The sequence below is a fragment of the Coregonus clupeaformis genome, chromosome 27, assembly GCF_020615455.1.
Source record: "Coregonus clupeaformis isolate EN_2021a chromosome 27, ASM2061545v1, whole genome shotgun sequence".
Classification (NCBI taxonomy): domain Eukaryota; kingdom Metazoa; phylum Chordata; class Actinopteri; order Salmoniformes; family Salmonidae; genus Coregonus; species Coregonus clupeaformis.
This window is the reverse complement of record NC_059218.1, coordinates 32,431,451-32,450,137: the sequence shown is the minus strand read 5'-3', so window position 1 is coordinate 32,450,137 and position 18,687 is coordinate 32,431,451. Positions and strand designations below refer to the sequence as shown.

The 18,687-nt window shown below is 42.0% G+C and overlaps 1 protein-coding gene across 2 annotated transcripts in view; it reads left to right on the top strand.

Annotated features, from left to right (window-relative positions):
• Positions 1–16,293, top strand: part of LOC121541808 (gamma-aminobutyric acid receptor subunit beta-4-like) — a 47,966-nt gene extending 31,673 nt beyond the window's left edge. For both annotated transcript variants that reach the window (XM_041851116.2, XM_041851115.2), the window contains 6 exons: positions 3,741–3,823; positions 12,112–12,249; positions 13,500–13,652; positions 14,087–14,343; positions 14,990–15,079; positions 15,437–16,293. In XM_041851116.2, coding sequence (XP_041707050.2) covers positions 3,741–3,823; positions 12,112–12,249; positions 13,500–13,652; positions 14,087–14,343; positions 14,990–15,079; positions 15,437–15,790 — 1,075 coding nt within the window. In that variant the 3' untranslated portion in view covers positions 15,791–16,293. The remainder of the gene's footprint in view (positions 1–3,740; positions 3,824–12,111; positions 12,250–13,499; positions 13,653–14,086; positions 14,344–14,989; positions 15,080–15,436) is intronic.
• Positions 16,294–18,687: the final 2,394 nt, after the last annotated feature.

Here is an 18,687-nt window from a genome sequence, read left to right as displayed (position 1 = left end):
TTCTTTTCACTCTGTCATTTAGGCTAGTATTGTGGAGTAACTACAATGTTGTTGATCCATCCTCAGTTTTCTCCTATCACAGCCATTAAACTCTGTAACTGATTTAAAGTCCCCATTGGCCTCATTCATGGTGAAATCCCTGAGCGGTTTCCTTCCTCTCCGGCAACTGAGGTAGGAAGGACTCCTGTATCTTTGTAGGGACTGGATGTATTGATACACCATCCAAAGTTTAATTAATAACTTCACCATGCTCAAACGGATATTCAATGTCTGCTTTTTTTTAACCCATATACCAATAGGTGCCCTTCTTTGCGAGGCATTAGAAAACCTCCCTGGTCTTTGTGGTTGAATCTGTGTTTGAAATTCACTGCTCGACTGAGGGACCTTACAGATAATTGTATGTGTGGGGTACAGAGATGAGGTAGTCATTTAAAAATCATTTTGAACACTGCACACAGAGTGAGATCATGCAACTTATTTTGTGACTTGGTAAGGACATTTTTACTCCTGAACTTATTTAGGCTTGCCATAACAAAGGGGTTGAGTACTTATTGACTGAAGACATTTCAGCTTTTCATTTTTATTAATTTGTTTAAAAAAAATCTAAAAACATAATTACACTTTGGCATTATTGGGTATTGTGTGTAGGCCAGTGACAATTAAAATCTCAATTGAATCGATTTTAAATTCAGACTGTAACACAACAGAATGTGGAAAAAGTCCAGGGATGTGAATACTTTCTGAAGGCACTGTACTATAGTAATTACTGTAGTGTTTTTGTGGACTATAGTGTTTATGCAGACATTTCTATAGTATTTACTGTAGTGTTTTTGCGGTCTGTAGTATACTGTAGTATTTACTATAGTATTCTACAGTTTACTACAGAATTCTATAGTAAGTACTGTTTGTATTCTATATATAGAAAGCTGTAGTATTTTGTCATGTGGGGACTTCAGTATTAATGAGAGAGTTTGATGATGTTTGGAAGTGAGAGGGGGAACTAATAGGCTGGTAAATGCTTACTTAATATGTCTCTTGGTGAAATCAGCTGTAGGTGCAGGGGAGGGCGGGATGGAGGGGTGGAAGTGGTAGCAGCTTCTCCTGCTGCCCAGAGGGAGTTGGTGAAAAGGTGGAGGGATGAATTGAGGACAGAATCATAAAGTGAGAACAGAATCATGCCTGTGTAGAGTACCGAATGAATCTAGGGCAGTGGTATTGGTACTGGTATTGGTAGTGGTATATAGGGCAGCAGGTAGCTTAGTGGGTAAGAGCGTTGTGCCAGTAACCGAAAGGTCGCTGGTTCTAATCCCTGAGCCGACTAGGTGAAAAATCTGCCGATGTGCAAGGCACTTAACCCTAATTGCTCATGTAAGTCGCTCTGGATAAGAGCGTCTGCTAAAAATGTAAAATGTATTCAAAGCTGGGGTAGCGGGGAATTGCAGATGGGGTTGACAAATTAAGAGTGAATGTATTTATTGGTTCTCTTAATTTTGATAAGAGAGAGGAAATGTAATGAATTGAAGGTTATTCGTTAATGTAAAAATCTAGATTCACCGATTTTAAGATTGTGTCATTAGATTTGGGGTGAGGTGAGCCTCTATGACTTATCATAAAGACCATGACCCCTTTACTTCACGGGAAGATATATTCATACTTTTTTGTTGTTGTGTTCCTGTTAATTTGATTGATTGACATGTGAGCTTCTCTTACAGTTTAAGCCTGGAGTGTTTTCAGCAGGCATGACACATGGACACAACATTGTTTTGATTGTGCAACAGAACGAATATAGTAGTCACTATAGTACTGCACAAGACAAACAAATATAGCGTACCACTTATTCCTGTTTATTTTGATTTGCTGGGATGTGAGGAGGAGGAGGCACATTTCCCATCCAGAATTCTGTGCCCCAGAAAAAAGCAACAAAAAACCCTTCTAATCCCTCATCACCACAATGTCCCAGTTTCATCAATGAACCAGCCCAGACAGTGAGTCTGCAGTGAGGTTCTCACAGAGACCCACCCAGATGACTGGGGGGCTGCTGGGGGGAGAGGAGCATCCTGGGGCCCTTTCAAAGTAACACAGAAGCCGAAGCCCCAGGGGTCACAGGCTTTGTTTCTTCCCCCAACATGTTGCAGCTTTGGTTTACAGGAGTCATGTACAGTAAAGTTGTGAGATAGAAAACAATGTGCAGTGCAGAGTGAAATGCCCTTGGTCTATGATAAAGCCGGAGGGCAGTGATAATGAGGTTATGTTGTGTTGGGCCTTGGGGAGAGTCAGAATACCTTTGCGACGGCATTATGCCTTAACACACCAAAGTGAAGGTTGTCAAAAAGTATGTCATCACAAAAGGTGACTTACTGGATGGAAATGTGTTCTGTTTTCATCATGGTTGTATAGCCCCTGCAGAAAACCCCACATTGTTTTGGTATTGCACTCTATACACTTCACCAGTACCTGTGTATGTGTTTGATAGTAGTTGTAGTGGCTTGTATTAGCCTGCACACTGCAAACCTCTTGCTTTGTGCTGAATTGTCCAGCAGCCTGGAAGACAGCATGGACTCAGGCATCTTAAATTATGGATCGGAAATGTAAAATAGGCTGTTGTAAAGGGTCTCTCCCCCGCCTCCTAAAACACACAAACACACAAACTGTGTACCTATCAAACTCTCTCCGTGAATGTGGCAGTCGATCTGACACACAGGGGTGATGAGTTGTAACTCAATTACTTTTTCCATTCAGGCAAACCAGTGAGCTCCCTGTTTCATTTAAACAAGAAGCCTGAAAACAGGCGAAAGATGGTATGATTTAACAGAACAGATGTAATTATTAAAATGTGCTGCACTGGTAAAATCTGTAACCAGTGTGATTTTCCTGGGCTTCTGGATTTATGGAAATGAAATATAATGAATATATTTATATCTAGCAGTCAATCACAATTTAGTGTGAGATTAAAGCACATACTCAATGCACAGGTGCTAACATTTTGCTAAACATTTTCTACTGATTCAATGTATCCCAAGGGAATAAAACAAGCTTGGTAAATTGACTTTCTGCATTTGATTGTTGGCTTTTGGGCTTGAATGAATTAGATGTTTACATTCAACATTACCTATGGTTTGTACCTATGGTTTTGTTTGAAGTTAGTGGTTTAACAGTTTGAATTCATTCAAGATGTTTCTATGGGTGGAAGTGTAAATATGTAGCAAACATCTCCAGTGTTTGAGGTTGCTGTCACAACATAGATTAGGGCTGTCATACGGCCTATGTGAGCACAAAAATGCTACTCACTGAGACACAATCATTTTGTATTCCAACCTCTCTCTATTTGGAATCCACTTGCCTCAGTCAGAACACATTCCCAACAACCTCACCTTCTGCTATTTCATTCATTTAAAATTCATAAAGAGCTGGCCACGGCTATTATGGATGGTCTCAAACAGTTGGCCAGATTATGAGAAACGAACCCACGTATCTTTCTCTCCTTCCCCCTTCCTTTCTCATCCCTCGCTCCTAAGAAATAGACCTTGGACAGGTTTGTATGCAACACTAGTCTGCCAATGATTGCATTTCCTTTTTCCTTTTTTTTCAATACGAGACAACTGCCTAACATTACTCATTTAAAGATTCACATCGTGCAGTCAAGGCTAAACTACGATTTCTTAAAGGTTACCAAGGTAACAGCGGTTCTATCTACCCCCCTTTTCTCTCACCCTCTATGTCTCTGCTCTCCTTTTTTCCAGAATAACCACCACAGCAGCTTGCATGATGGACTTGAGGAGGTACCCGCTCGACGAACAGAACTGCACCCTGGAAATCGAAAGCTGTAGGTGGACTTAATACAAGCGTCTTCTCCCCCCATTCCTCCCCACTCTGGCCAAGTAACAACCCCCCCTCCAACAACTGCCTGCCTGGGCTTCTCAAGGATCTCAGCAGGAATGTCATCCTGACATTTTCACTGGGTAACACAGCAAGGGACAGCCCATGATTGCAGGCAGTTAGTGTTTTTTATAATTCAGCACACGTCTCTCTATACATTTCAAGCAAAAGCCAACCTTTAGACCTGTCATACGGTACTGTATGTCTCTAGTAGCCTGTTGTTTCTGTCAATATATACAAAACATATTTGGAATTTAACCTTTTGCAGTATGGGTTGCAGATGGGTAGTTCACATATTTTCTGAAACGAGTAGTCTTACAATGCATTATAACTGCATCATAATGTGTTATACCTGCAGGCGTTAGGTGTTACTGAGAGATGAAACCCAAGTAATTCGGCCAAAATCCTCCATACAGTCTAACTTCAACCTCTAGCTTAGACTCCCTGGGGATTCTGATGTAGCTTTGACTCCCGGGTGATTCTGATGTAGCTTAGACTCCCGGGTCATTCTGATGTAGCTTAGACTCCCGGGTCATTCTGATGTAGCTTAGACTCCCGGGTCATTCTGATGTAGCTTTGATCTGGGGTGGTTTAGGTCTGGGCAGGGCTGGTGTAGCTTTGACTCTGGGCTGATTCTGGGTGCAGTCCTCAGAGGCCTGCTCTCAGCAGATGTGATCATTATGGATCATTTAAAGGCCTGCTCTCAGCAGATGTGATCATTATGGATCATTTAAAGGCCTGCTCTCAGCAGATGTGATCATTATGGATCATTTAAAGCAGGATTGGCCAGCGTTATTGGCATCTCTGACTCTGAATGCCATTTCTTATAGATGCTTTCACTCCAAGGGCAATGACTGCATTGACAGAAGCAGGTGAAATGTAAAATACTTGCTTGTATTTCAATTAGAAGTCGTTACGTATTGACCACTGAATGCAACTAGAGCAGGCAGATGGACCCACTCTGTTGTAACAACATCAATGCTCCTTTCATGGCAAAGCAGCACATAGGCATGGCATTGGATGGATTTCTTTATTCGACCCAAAAACAGGATACACTTGATTTTACAACCCTGAGTAAAAAAATATTTATCACATCCTAACATATACAGTGAGGGGAAAAAAATATTTTATCCCCTGCTGATTTTGTACGTTTGCCCACTGACAAAGACATGATCAGTCTATAATTTTAATGGTAGGTTTATTTGAACAGTGAGAGACAGAATAACAACAAAAGTCCAGAAAAACGCATGTCAAAAATGTTATAAATTGATTTGCATTTTAATGAGGGAAATAAGTATTTGACCCCTCTGCAAAACATGACTTAGTACTTGGTGGCAAAACCCTTGTTAGCAATCACAGAGGTCAGACGTTTCTTGTATTTGGCCACCAGGTTTGCACACATCTCAGGAGGGATTTTGTCCCACTCCTCTTTGCAGATCTTCTCCAAGTCATTAAGGTTTTGAGCCTGACGTTTGGCAACTCGAACCTTCAGCTCCCTCCACAGATTTTCTATGGGATTAAGGTCTGGAGACTGGCTAGGCCACTCCAGGACCTTAATGTGCTTCTTCTTGAGCCACTCCTTTGTTGCCTTGGCCGTGTGTTTTGGGTCATTGTCATGCTGGAATACCCATCCACGACCCATTTTCAATGCCCTGGCTGAGGGAAGGAGGTTCTCACCCAAGATGCGGTGAAGTTGTCCTGTCCCCTTAGCAGAAAAACACCCCCAAAGCATAATGTTTCCACCTCCATGTTTGATGGTGGGGATGGTGTTCTTGGGGTCATAGGCAGCATTCTTCCTCCTCCAAACACAGCGAGTTGAGTTGATGCCAAAGAGCTCGATTTTGGAGTCATCTGACCACAACACTTTCACCCAGTTCTCCTCTGAATCATTCAGATGTTCATTGGCAAACTTCAGAAGGCCCTGTATATGTGCTTTCTTGAGCAGGGGGACCTTGCGGGTGCTGCAGGATTTCAGTCCTTCACGGCGTAGTGTGTTACCAATTGTTTTCTTGGGGACTATGGTCCCAGCTGCCTTGAGATCATTGACAAGATCCTCCCGTGTAGTTCTGGGCTGATTCCTCACCGTTCTCATGATCATTGCAACTCCACGAGGTGAGATCTTGCATGGAGCCCCAGGCCGAGGGAGATTGACAGTTCTTTTGTGTTTCTTCCATTTGCGAATAATCGCACCAACTGTTGTCACCTTCTCACCAAGCTGCTTGGTGATGGTCTTGTAGCCCATTCCAGCCTTGTGTAGGTCTACAATCTTGTCCCTGACATCCTTGGAGAGCTCTTTGGTCTTGGCCATGGTGGAGAGTTTGGAATCTGATTGATTGATTGCTTCTGTGGACAGGTGTCTTTTATACAGGTAACAAGCTGAGATTATAAACTACAAGAAATGTCTGACCTCTGTGATTGCTAACAAGGGTTTTGCCACCAAGTACTAAGTCATGTTTTGCAGAGGGGTCAAATACCTATTTCCCTCATTAAAATGCTAATCAATTTATAACATTTTTGACATGCGTGTTTCTGTATTTTTTTGTTGTTGTTCTGTCTCTCACTGTTCAAATAAACCTACCATTAAAATTATAGACTGATCATTTCTTTGTCAGTGGGCAAACGTACAAAATCAGCAGGGGATCAGATACTTTTTTCCCTCACTGTACAAATGTGAAACCGCCGATGCATACAGGGATCGATTCAGACATAAGAAATGTACGCCTTTCCTATGCACTCCTTTCCCACGCACTTCTCAGTAGTTGGTATTCAGACTTAGCTTATGCAGGTGCGTAACGGGCTTTGCAGGCGTGGTTCCCTTGCGCACAATGAATACATTTAACTCAACCACTGAAAACACTCCCACTTGCTGGCCAACAGATTTTCTCGTGGAGTTTTCATTCCATGGGGTTTTCAGTACATTTATCTTAAGCCATCCCTTTAAATACAGTGTACCTTTAATTATAATTTTGTCGACAGACTCACTAGAATACACCTAATATGATCCTCTAATGCTAGCGACCCTCAGGAACAACTACACAGACGTGACAGAGGAAAGAAAGGTAAACGGAATGGAATGATACAAAATGTAGGCAACAAATTGAAGGAAACGAACACTAAAGTGACAGTTATAAATGTATGTGGGTATTACTGACGGTGACTCCCAATAGTGGATAATATTTAACATGATACAAATTGTAAAATAACATTGAAAAAAGGCTGAGCATATAATTAAAACATTCTGAAGCGCATACATCAACTGGGCAGGTTCGGCCCTACAGAAGCCTATAGCTTGGGTCTCCAAATTTCATCCACGCAAATTATGAGGGCATACAATTACAATTCAGAATAACGGTACAGCTATTTATAGCCTACTTCACTGTGGAAAAGGGGCCGCAATACATGTCATGTTGATTTTCAGTTTGCTTCTAAATATGACTGGTTTCACATTCGTCTCCAGGGATCATAAGACAAAGTAATTGAAAACAATTGCTATGTGCCAAAACATGCCAAATGCATAGTCATAGTTCCTGGACCTCTAACTTAAAAAAAATATTACAAGTGGATGAATGGTGGTCCGGTGCTTGCTGCTATATGACCCTGGACAGAGAGCTGGCACAGCCAGAAGGCAGAAGAGGGGTAATTCAATGTATAATACAGTATAGGCACCTATATCCAGGGAATGTAATTACAGTGAGGTTTAACTTTACAGTGAATGTGTGAGGCAGCATATTACCTGAACCACACTACATAAATCTATCTCATACTTCTCACTTTGATTCCACTGGCATTGTAATGGAGCCCTGGAGACACTGGCAGACTCACCATTAGGCAGAAGAGGCAATTGCCTCAGGCCTCACATAATCAAGGGGCCTCATGAGCTGGGCCCCTTGATGATACTGTATATATACACTACCGGTCAAAAGTTTTAGAACACCTACTAATTCAAGGGTTTTTCTTTATGTGTACTATTTTCTACATTGTAGAATAATAGTGAAGACATCAAAACTATGAAATAACACATATGGAATCATGTAGTAACCAAAAAAGTGTTAAAATATATTTTATATTTGAGATTCTTCAAATAGCCACCCTTTGCCTTGATGGCCGGTGTAGGCCGTCATTGTAAATAAGAATTTGTTCTTAACTGACTTGCTTAGTTAAATAAAGGTTGAAAAAAATAAAAAAATAAATGACAGCTTTGCACACTCTCTGAATGAGTAGGTGTTCTAAAACTTTTGACCGGTAGTGTATAAAAAATATTAAAATAATCTCTCTGTTCAAGGCAAAATAAATAATATATTTTAAAAAATCCCCATCAAAATCTGTCTGTTTAAGATAGAGATATCTGTTTTGCATGGGCCACTGCATCCACAAATGTCGGCCTTCCACATCTGCGGTGGAAGGTGGCAGATCTACAGCGGTGTTTGTCAGACCAGGAGACATGTCGAATATCGGTCTTCTCATGAAAACATCTGTAGCGTCCGAACGGTTTGGCCTAGAAATTAATATGACCCCTCTATGGAAAGATGGGACTCTCACGGACACGATGGAGGTGTCCGTTACTGGGCCAAAAAAATTAATGGAAGTGAATAGGGCATTTCCACAGTAAAAAATCAAATTAAAAAATCTGAGCAGTTTATAGGACACACACTTCAAAATATACTTCCTTTTGATTGCATTTTTTACTATCTGTTTTTATGAATCTGTTATTCAATGTGTTTCTATGGGATAATCTGACCATAACTCTATCCTCCTGATTCCTGCTTACAAGCAAAAACTCAAACAGGAAGTACCAGAGCCGTACTCAATACGGAAGTGGACCGATGAAGCACATGCCTAGCTACAGGACTGTTTCACTTGAACAAACTGGAATATGTTCCGGGATTAATCCGATGGTATTGAGGAGTTTACCACATGAATAAGTGCATTGACCACGTCGTCCCCACAGTGACAGTACGTACATATCCCAAACAGAAGCCATGGATTACAGGCAACATCCGCACTGTGCTAAAAGCAAGAGCTGCAGCTTTCAAGGAGCGGGACACTAATCCGGATGATAATAAGAAATCCCGCTATACCCACCGACAAACCATCAAACAGGCAAAGCGTCAATACAGGACTAAGATCGACTCCTACTACACCAGCTCTGACGCTCATTGGATGTGGCAGGGCTTGCAAACTATCACGGATTACAAAGGGAAACCCAGCTGCGAGCTGCCCAGTGACGTGAGCCTACCAGACGAGATAAATGCCTTCTATGCTCGCTTCGAGGTTAGCAACACTGAACCATGCATGAGAGCACCAGCTGTTCCGGACGATTGTGTGATCACGCGCTCTGTAGCCAATGTGAGTAAGACCTTTAAACAGGTTTAACATTCACAAGGCCGCAGGGCCAGATGGATTACAAGGATGCGTACTCAGAGCATGCGCTGACCAGCTGGCAAATGTCTTCGCTGGCATTTTCATCTCCCTGACCCAGTCTGTAATACCTACATGATTCAAGCAGACCACCATAGTCCCTGTGCCCAAGAACGCCAAGGTAACCTGTCTAAATGACTCTTGCCCCGTAGCACTCACATCTGTAGCCATGAAATGCTTTGAAAGGCAAGTGGTGAGGGTAGGCAACAACACATGTGCCACGCTAACCCTCAACACGCGGGCCCCTCAGGGGTACGTGCTTAGTCCCTTCCTATACTCCCTGTTCACCCAAGACTGCATGGCCGCGCACGACTCCAACACCATCATTAACTTTGCAGACGACACAACGGTGTGTAGGCCTGAACACCGACGACAATGATAGGAGGAAGTCAGAGACCTGGGAGTGTGGTGCCAGGACAACAACCTCTCCCTCAACGTCAGCAAGAAAAAAGAGCTGATCGTGGACTATAGGAAACGGAGACTGCTGAACAGTTAATCAAATGGCTACCCTGACTATTTGCATTGACCCCCTTTTTTTTGCACCAGCTCTATGCACATTCACTGGACTCTACCCACACACTCATACATATTACACTGACACTCCAACACACACATACTCACACACACATGCACACACACATGCACTACATACGCTCACACAAAACACACACACACATGCACATTGATGCCACACACAAACACACTCACAAATAGACACACTTTCACACTCTTTCACACTCTTCACATACGCTGCTGCTACTCTGTTTATTATCTATCCTGATTGCCGAGTCACTTTTACCCCTACCTACATGTACATATTATCTCAATTACCTCAACTATCTCGTACCCCTGCACATTGATTCGGTACCGGTACTCCTTGTATATAGCCTCGTTATTGTTATTTTATTGTTACTATTTCCTTTTTTATTTTTTGCAAATTTTGCTTACTTTTTAACTCTGCATTGTTGGGAATGGGTAAAGTCTATACTTGTTCTATTCGGCGCATGTGACAAATAAAGTGGGGGAAAAAAGTATTTAGTCAGCCACCAATTGTGCAAGTTCTCCCACTTAAAAAGATGAGGGAGGCCTGTAGTTTTCATCATAGGTACACGTCAACTATGACAGACAAATTGAGATTTTTTTCTCCAGATGATCACATTGTAGGATTTTTAATGAATTTATTTGCAAATGATGGTGGAAAATAAGTATTTGGTCACCTACAAACAAGCAAGATTTCTGGCTCTCACAGACCTGTAACTTCTTCTTTAAGAGGCTCCTCTGTCCTCCACTCGTTACCTGTATTAATGGCACCTGTTTGAACTTGTTATCAGTATAAAAGACACTTGTCCACAACCTCAAACAGTCACATTCCAAACTCCACTATGGCCAAGACCAAAGAGCTGTCAAAGGACACCAGAAACAAAATTGTAGACCTGCACCAGGCTGGGAAGACTGAATCTGCAATAGGTAAGCAGCTTGGTTTGAAGAAATCAACTGTGGGAGCAATTATTAGGAAATGGAAGACATACAAGACCACTGATAATCTCCCTCGATCTGGGGCTCCACGCAAGATCTCACCCCGTGGGGTCAAAATGATCACAAGAACGGTGAGCAAAAATCCCAGAACCACACGGGGGGACCTAGTGAATGACCTGCAGAGAGCTGGGACCAAAGTAACAAAGCCTACCATCAGTAACACACTACGCCGCCAGGGACTCAAATCCTGCAGTGCCAGACGTGTCCCCGTGCTTAAGCCAGTACATGTCCAGGCCCGTCTGAAGTTTGCTAGAGTGCATTTGGATGATCCAGAAGAGGATTGGGAGAATGTCATATGGTCAGATGAAACCAAAATATAACTTTTTGGTAAAAACTCAACTCGTCGTGTTTGGAGGACAAAGAATGCTGAGTTGCATCCAAAGAACACCATACCTACTGTGAAGCATGGGGGTGGAAACATCATGCTTTGGGGCTGTTTTTCTGCAAAGGGTAAAGGAAAGAATGAATGGGGCCATGTATCGTGAGATTTTGAGTGAAAACCTCCTTCCATCAGCAAGGGCATTGAAGATGAAACGTGGCTGGGTCTTTCAGCATGACAATGATCCCAAACACACCGCCCGGGCAACGAAGGAGTGGCTTCGTAAGAAGCATTTCAAGGTCCTGGAGTGGCCTAGCCAGTCTCTAGATCTCAACCCCATAGAAAATCTTTGGAGGGAGTTGAAAATCCGTGTTGCCCAGCGACAGCCCCAAAACATCACTGCTCTAGAGGAGATCTGCATGGAGGAATGGGCCAAAATACCAGCAACAGTGTGTGAAAACCTTGTGAAGACTTACAGAAAACATTTGACCTGTGTCATTACCAACAAAGGGTATATAACAAAGTATTGAGAAACTTTTGTTATTGACCAAATACTTATTTTCCACCATAATTTGCAAATAAATTCATAAAAAATCCTACAATGTGATTTTCTGGAAAGAAAATTCTCATTTTGTCTGTCATAGTTGACGTGTACCTATGAAGAAAAATACAGGCCTCTCTCATCTTTTTAAGTGGGAGAACTTGCACAATTGGTGGCTGATTAAATACTTTTTTTCCCCACTGTACATTTGGATTTGATTTGATTTGTTCTCATACAGTTTAGCTAAGTGGGTGACAAAAGCTTAGACCATGTTATATACAGTACCAAGGGACTGAAGGCCTATTTGCCACTGCTTTGGTCCATTCTGCTTCCCTAATGTCAAAGGTGCGAGATTCTGCCAGTACTGAACCTGTTCATTCTCCTCTCATCCCCTCCCCCCATTCCCTGTAACCTGAGACAGATGGGTACACCACAGACGACATTGTGTTCTACTGGCATGGAGGGGACACTGCGGTGACGGGGGTGGACAAGCTGGAGCTTCCTCAGTTCTCCATCGTAGCACTTCGCCTGGTGTCCAGGGAGGTCAGGTTCACCACAGGTAAGGCCGCCGCACCTCATATCTGTGCTGAAGGGTTAGTGTGCCATAAGAATTTATTCTCAGAAATATGCAGAAATACATTTTAATGATCCTGTATATACATATTAGTTATTTTTCAACTTAACAATGATAGAATGTAGGTTTGCTTGTAGGATGAGTTAAATTGTCAGTCCAGTTCCACTCACTGTTTTGTGTTATTAATGTTATTCCAATGGGTAGCACTTCCAACTAGCTGCTTATCAATTCAGAGAACGTTGCCTGCAGAATATTTTAAGTAATCTCCATGTGACAGTTAACTTGAGTTCATTTAGTAGTCTAGTCTTTAAGTAGTCTTGCCCTTGTGTGTGCACTTGTTTATTTAGATTCACGAGGTACAGCAGGAAGGAATAAAATATGCCCGGATATTGATTCATTAAAAGATTTACCGGACCAGGGAGATGAAAGGGTCATTTCTCATTGTGTGTAGCACACAGTTGATTGCCTTTTAAATGAAAACCATCATGGCTATCTTAGGCCCTTTCTTTCATTTTGATAAAGTGGTCATACAAACTCCCTTGAGGGAATTAGTTGTGCATTCATAGCGGTAAACATTTCTCTCTAGCTGAAGTAGGGGAAAGTCAAAGCCACAGGGGAATATCTTTCTCATTAACAACTTGTTGTTGAGCTTGTTTGAATAATCAATACATTCAATGCAACCAATTAATGTCTCATCATAACGAGCTGACATTTTTCTCTGCAACATGCATTAATGTTAAGCGCCATAGGTTCACCCCACTAGCTTCATCACAGTCTCATGTGGGTTCCTCCTCCCCACTTAAGTAGTGAGAAGACGTGCTCTCCAATTACGAGCCTTTTTAAATCCCCTTTTGGTGATATTTAGAGGACAGAGAAAGTGCTAAACAGAGTAAAACACAGCAGCTCTCCGTGACAATTCTCAGAGGGATGCTGGAGCTGCCTGCTGAGATGGGGGGTTGCAGAAAAATCTGCTGTGTTTGCGACTTTCTGCCATGTTTAATTGGAATCGAACTTGTCCCTGGAAAGGAATCCATTGCTTTGGGGAAATGAAGTGCTCCTTCTGAACGAATGGAGAAATGACTACCCCGCGCATTGTCAAAGTGCAGACTTTGGAACTCATAAGTTGTGCCAGCGGTTCTTCCTTTTCTGCACTGATGTGTTTCCTCTGCCCCTCTCAATCACTCTATCACTCCATCACTCCATCCTCTCTCCTTCTCTCTTGTTCTCTGTGAAAGGTTCCTATCCCAGGCTATCATTGAGTTTCAGGATTAAAAGGAACATAGGCTACTTCATCCTGCAGACATACATGCCCTCCATCCTGATCACCATCCTCTCCTGGGTCTCCTTCTGGATCAACTACGATGCCTCTGCAGCTCGGGTGGCCCTGGGTAAGAATCCATCTCCACTGCAATGTTTCAGCAACACAGAGTATTCCCAGTGAACACAGTGGGCAACGGTGTCTTCAACGTTTCTCACAAGGTTGCTCTAACATTGCAGTAACTTATGTTGCTACTGCAGTACAAAATGCTACGTACAATTTTGAATCAGGATAAACAGATTAGAAACCATCTCCCACTTACACAAAGGAGCCATTACTACCACTCATAATTTTCACTTTTCATTGAAAACAGAAAGCTACGAATCTACCCAGCAGGAGCAACGTGTCAAACAATGTTTAGAGGCGCACAAACTTCCCACTCAAAATCCTTACATTGCATTTTGGTCTTCCTGATGACCAAATACTTTACTTTAATGGTGATGACTACTGATGTATATCTAATAATAATGTATTTATGTTTGTGTTTGTGTTTGCGATTTCCAGGTGTTACAACGGTGCTCACCATGACAACCATTAACACCCACCTTAGGGAGACCCTCCCAAAGATCCCGTACGTGAAAGCCATCGACGTCTACCTCATGGGCTGTTTTGTGTTTGTGTTCCTGGCCCTGCTCGAATATGCCTTCGTAAATTATGTGTTCTTTGGCCGGGGCCCCCAGCAACAGAAGAAAATCCACGAGCGGCTGAACAAAACCAATAACGAGCGCTCGCGATACGAAGAGAAGCGCCTGAGGGAACAGGTTTGCATCTTCAGCTGCCTTCTTTCTCTCTGTATCAGAATCAGAATCCTAGTGTAAAACAATATTTTGTTTTCTTTGAGAATCCCTAGCACAGGCATCTGTTATTTTCACAAGAATACGAAATACGCTTTCCTCTATGTTGGTTTGGCATAAGACAGTACTTTCACAAGCCTATAGATGCTACCTCCACCAGATACATATCCAAAAACCATCCTCCATTGCTTTTCCTCCAGCACTGACTCTTTGATTTTAATGAATATCGTTTTTTGGCATTGAGATATACTGTAGCTGTTCATTTTACTACATTCCCATTCTCTTCTCAGGTTGTTGTCTTTGTTTTTGCTGTGGACTTGATTCAGTCTTACCACTGTGCTGTCCTGGGAGTTGCATTTTTACTAACATTCACCCACTTTTGTCTAATTTTAATGGGTATGCAGCCAGAAACATTAGTATTCAAGGGAAAATGCTAAAACGGTCCGACTGAATGAAGCCCCTTGTCTCTGTGTCTGAAATATGACATGCCATGCTTATGCAAAGTTGTTCTTGTTAGCCTTATGTTTATGCATTCTGTATTTTTAAGATGTGCTTAATTGTCAGTGTTTTATAGGCGTTTAATGTTCTCTTAACTTTTTTTTTTCATTGCAAGGACTCCATTGCCACGCCGTTTCAAACCAACACCCTCAGGTCATATACACAGAGAAGAAATCTGTACCTCGAGGAGCAAAGAAAAGTTGGGGTACATGCATTTAGAAATCATATGAGCTGTGGGACTGCAGTCTAATAGAGGTCTGCTAAAATGGTTGATAGAGTGATGGCAATTAATTTGTGTCAATTTACTCTCAGTGAAAAAGCACCGTAAGGCACTAGCTATAAGGGAGAAAATGGGAAAAGTGCATAAATTCAGAATTCTTTAAAGAGGCATGAAAAGATTACATTTCCTTCCACATCATCATTACGTTTGCTTTAGCTTGAAAATTGGACACGAAAATGAAAAGCTGGGTGGGTGTAGATTATTATTAGGGCAGTTTGGGGTAATGTCACTGTGTTCTGCTTCTCCCTGACGTTCTCTCTCTCCCCTCCTCTGTCCTCCAAGGTGGACGCTTACGGGAACATCCTGCTCACCACGCTGGAGATGAATAATGAGGTGATGCCGTCAGACGTGGGAAGTAGTGTCAGTGACTCCCGGAATTCAGTGATGTCATTCGACAGCTCTGGGGTCCAGTTCAGGAAGCCCATGGCTCCCCGCGATGGCTTCAGTCACCACTCACTGGACCGCAGCGCCATGCGCAGCAGGGCCAACTGTCGGCTACGACGGCGCTCTTCCAAGCTCAAGCTGAAAATCCCTAACCTGGCAGATGTCAGCACCATTGACAAATGGTCCCGGGTCCTTTTCCCCATCATGTTTGGATTTTTCAACCTAATCTACTGGCTGTACTATGTGAATTGATGTAAATCCCACTAGGAATCATGGGCCATATTTTGAGAGCACATTAAATTGGCTTTGATACAGTTGGAAAATATGTATACACATGTACAAGTTGATACATATGTATATGCATATTTCTATATATTATATTTATATATACACGTGTGTGTGTAAATCTGAAGGACTTTTCTCCTGTATAAAGCATTATTAGAATGACTTGAATGTTTAAGAATAATTGCGAGAGAAACTTTCAAGCCTTTGAATTTTCTCCTGAAACAAACAAACAAACTAACTAACTAACTAACAAATAACCATCAGATCCCTTTGGGGGATTTTGGAACTAAAGACTGCATGATATTTTTGCTAAAAAGAAAGCGAAAGCTCTTGAGAGAAGAGATGTCTCAGAGTCTCATTGGCTTTTTATTGATACTCACTGTAATCAGCATCCTCTACCGCAGCTCATCAAATCAGAGGTGGCTTGTGTGTTCAGGCATCGGCAGAGTCAAGTCCCTAATATCCAGCTTCCCCCATTTCCCATGGATAACATGCACGGAATTCTCCAGTTCTACTCTGTACAGCAACCTTGTTCGGATTATGTGTCGTTCCTTGGATTTTTCAGAGTGACATTGTTCTCTTTATGGGACATCAGCTCTGGTGCAATGCTGGTCTACATTGGGGCCCATCAGGATGGGATGTTAGACCACTGTGTTCCTGCCCAGAGTCAGTGCAAACTTCTCTTCATTTCTCTTCTCATGTTTGTTTTTAGAGCAGTTCTTTGGGGTATTTTCTTTATGGTTATAAAGATGATGATTATTGTAATTATTATTTTGTCTTGAAAATAATGTGTTTTTTGGGAGAGTGTCACTTGTTTTAGAGTTACTGCATTATTAGGAAAAGAGTCACAGGTATGAATTACTCATTTTGATTGTTTGAAAAATAGACATATACTGTACATTTGGTCATCCAGTATCCTCATGGACATAGTTGGCTAATATAATTGTACTCTTTCTTTAACTTCCTGTGCTTGATTCATCTATAGATACAGTATTCATTGCCTCATATCCAGCTTTGTGTTCTGTAAGGAAGGAAGGACAACTATAGTGAAGGATTGAAAGTTATTCCACTATAAAGATGTGAGAAAAAAATATTGTGTATTAAAAAAGAGATTTCGCCATTGTTTATTTGTTTGATATTGAAATCAACATATCATCCCATTGTTTGACCTGCTGTTGTATGTACTACTCTCTCACTGTAAACAACAACAAAAATAATCACCCTGAGAATGTTGGGTATGTATATTATAGTTCCTATGAAACATGCCTGTCTTAAATTCTAATTTACTCAAATTGATTATTTATTTAAGGGTTGTAGCAGGGGGCGGGGGGGGGGGCAGGATTAGAAAAAAACTCAACCTCTCACACCCAGTAGCTCTGAAAACACTGCAGAGCCACCCACCCTTCAAATGTCTCTGAGGATCAAACCCCAAAGATCAGAAACATCATCAGAATCTGAAAAAAAGGTTTTAAGTTTCTAGAGGCAAGACAAGATGTGTGATAAATAGCCATGAACTGAAGAGACAACCAAAAAGGCCTATAATCCCCATCTTATTTTTTTATTTTGCTCTAAAAGTCACTCAATTCCATTAGCTCAGATCCACTCACCAATGAGATGTCCACTGCAGCGTTGATGCCATGTCATGTTGATCCACACTGTACATTTACAGGATACAATTATTTGGGTCTGTCTAGAGTGAAGAGGAGAGCAAATGCATTCATATATTAAAACAGGCATTTACAGACTATCTCCATGTTCAAACTAGTATCACTTTGATTCAACAATGCAATGAAGTGCAGTGCATTTGAATATTCATGCTGAGGAATGCCAAATTCCTTTAAGATTCCTCCAAGATTTAAATGAAGAGAGCAGAAGGCACATTTCCGTTGTTGGCTGTAACTATGGACATTAAAGTATTATTGTAAATGTGGTTATGATTGAAACATCTAGAATCAGAACCTACAGGGTCTGCATGGTAATCAAATGGCACCAGATGACCAAGGGAGGCAAAGTCACAGATCAGATACAGAGGTAGCCAAGAAAAAGAGATGGGGGTCCTTTGGACATTCCAGAGGATAGGAGAGGAGAAAATGTTTAGAGCATCTCAGTTACTGCCTTGCACATTGCAGTGACTAATCTCCTCAGAGCTCACTGATAGGCTCCCCTAAGTTCCAAGAGCTTCTCTCTCCAACGTCTCCATCCCCTGGCCGGGCTGGCACTAGACAGGCAGGATACGGACCTCTAACTGGGAGCGCCGAGCCCCATGGAGGGCTAGCACAGGACAGGATGTACCATGGGGCCGAGAGAGAGAGAGAGAGAGAGAGAGAGAGAGAGAGAGAGAGAGAGAAAGAAAGAGAAATACAGAAATTACAGAAAAAGAGAGAGAGCATACAGATGTAGGATCTTAATTTGAGCCAGTTTGCTACAGCAGGAAAATAATCATGCAGCAACTGGAAATGTGAATTATAATGTGGATTATAATTAATGGACAATTTTGTAGGGGTTGATACATTTTTCGTAAGGGAAAATCAAGTGAAATTTCTAAATGAAAATTATAAACTTCAGGAGCCTTTTTAAACCTGAAATACACTACAAGCACTGCAGAAAATGTATCCTGCAACAGAGTGATCAAATTAAGATCCTACATCTGTTTTATTTAACTAGACAAGTCAGTTAATAACAAATTCTTATTTACAATGACGGCCTACCCCGGCCAAACCCTCCCCTAACCCAATTGTGCACCGCCCTATTGGGCTCCTGATCACGGCCGGTTGCGATACAGCCTGGGATCGAACTCGGGTCTGTAGTGACGCCTCAAGCACTGCGATGCAGTGCCTTAGATCACTGCACCACTCGATCTGTAG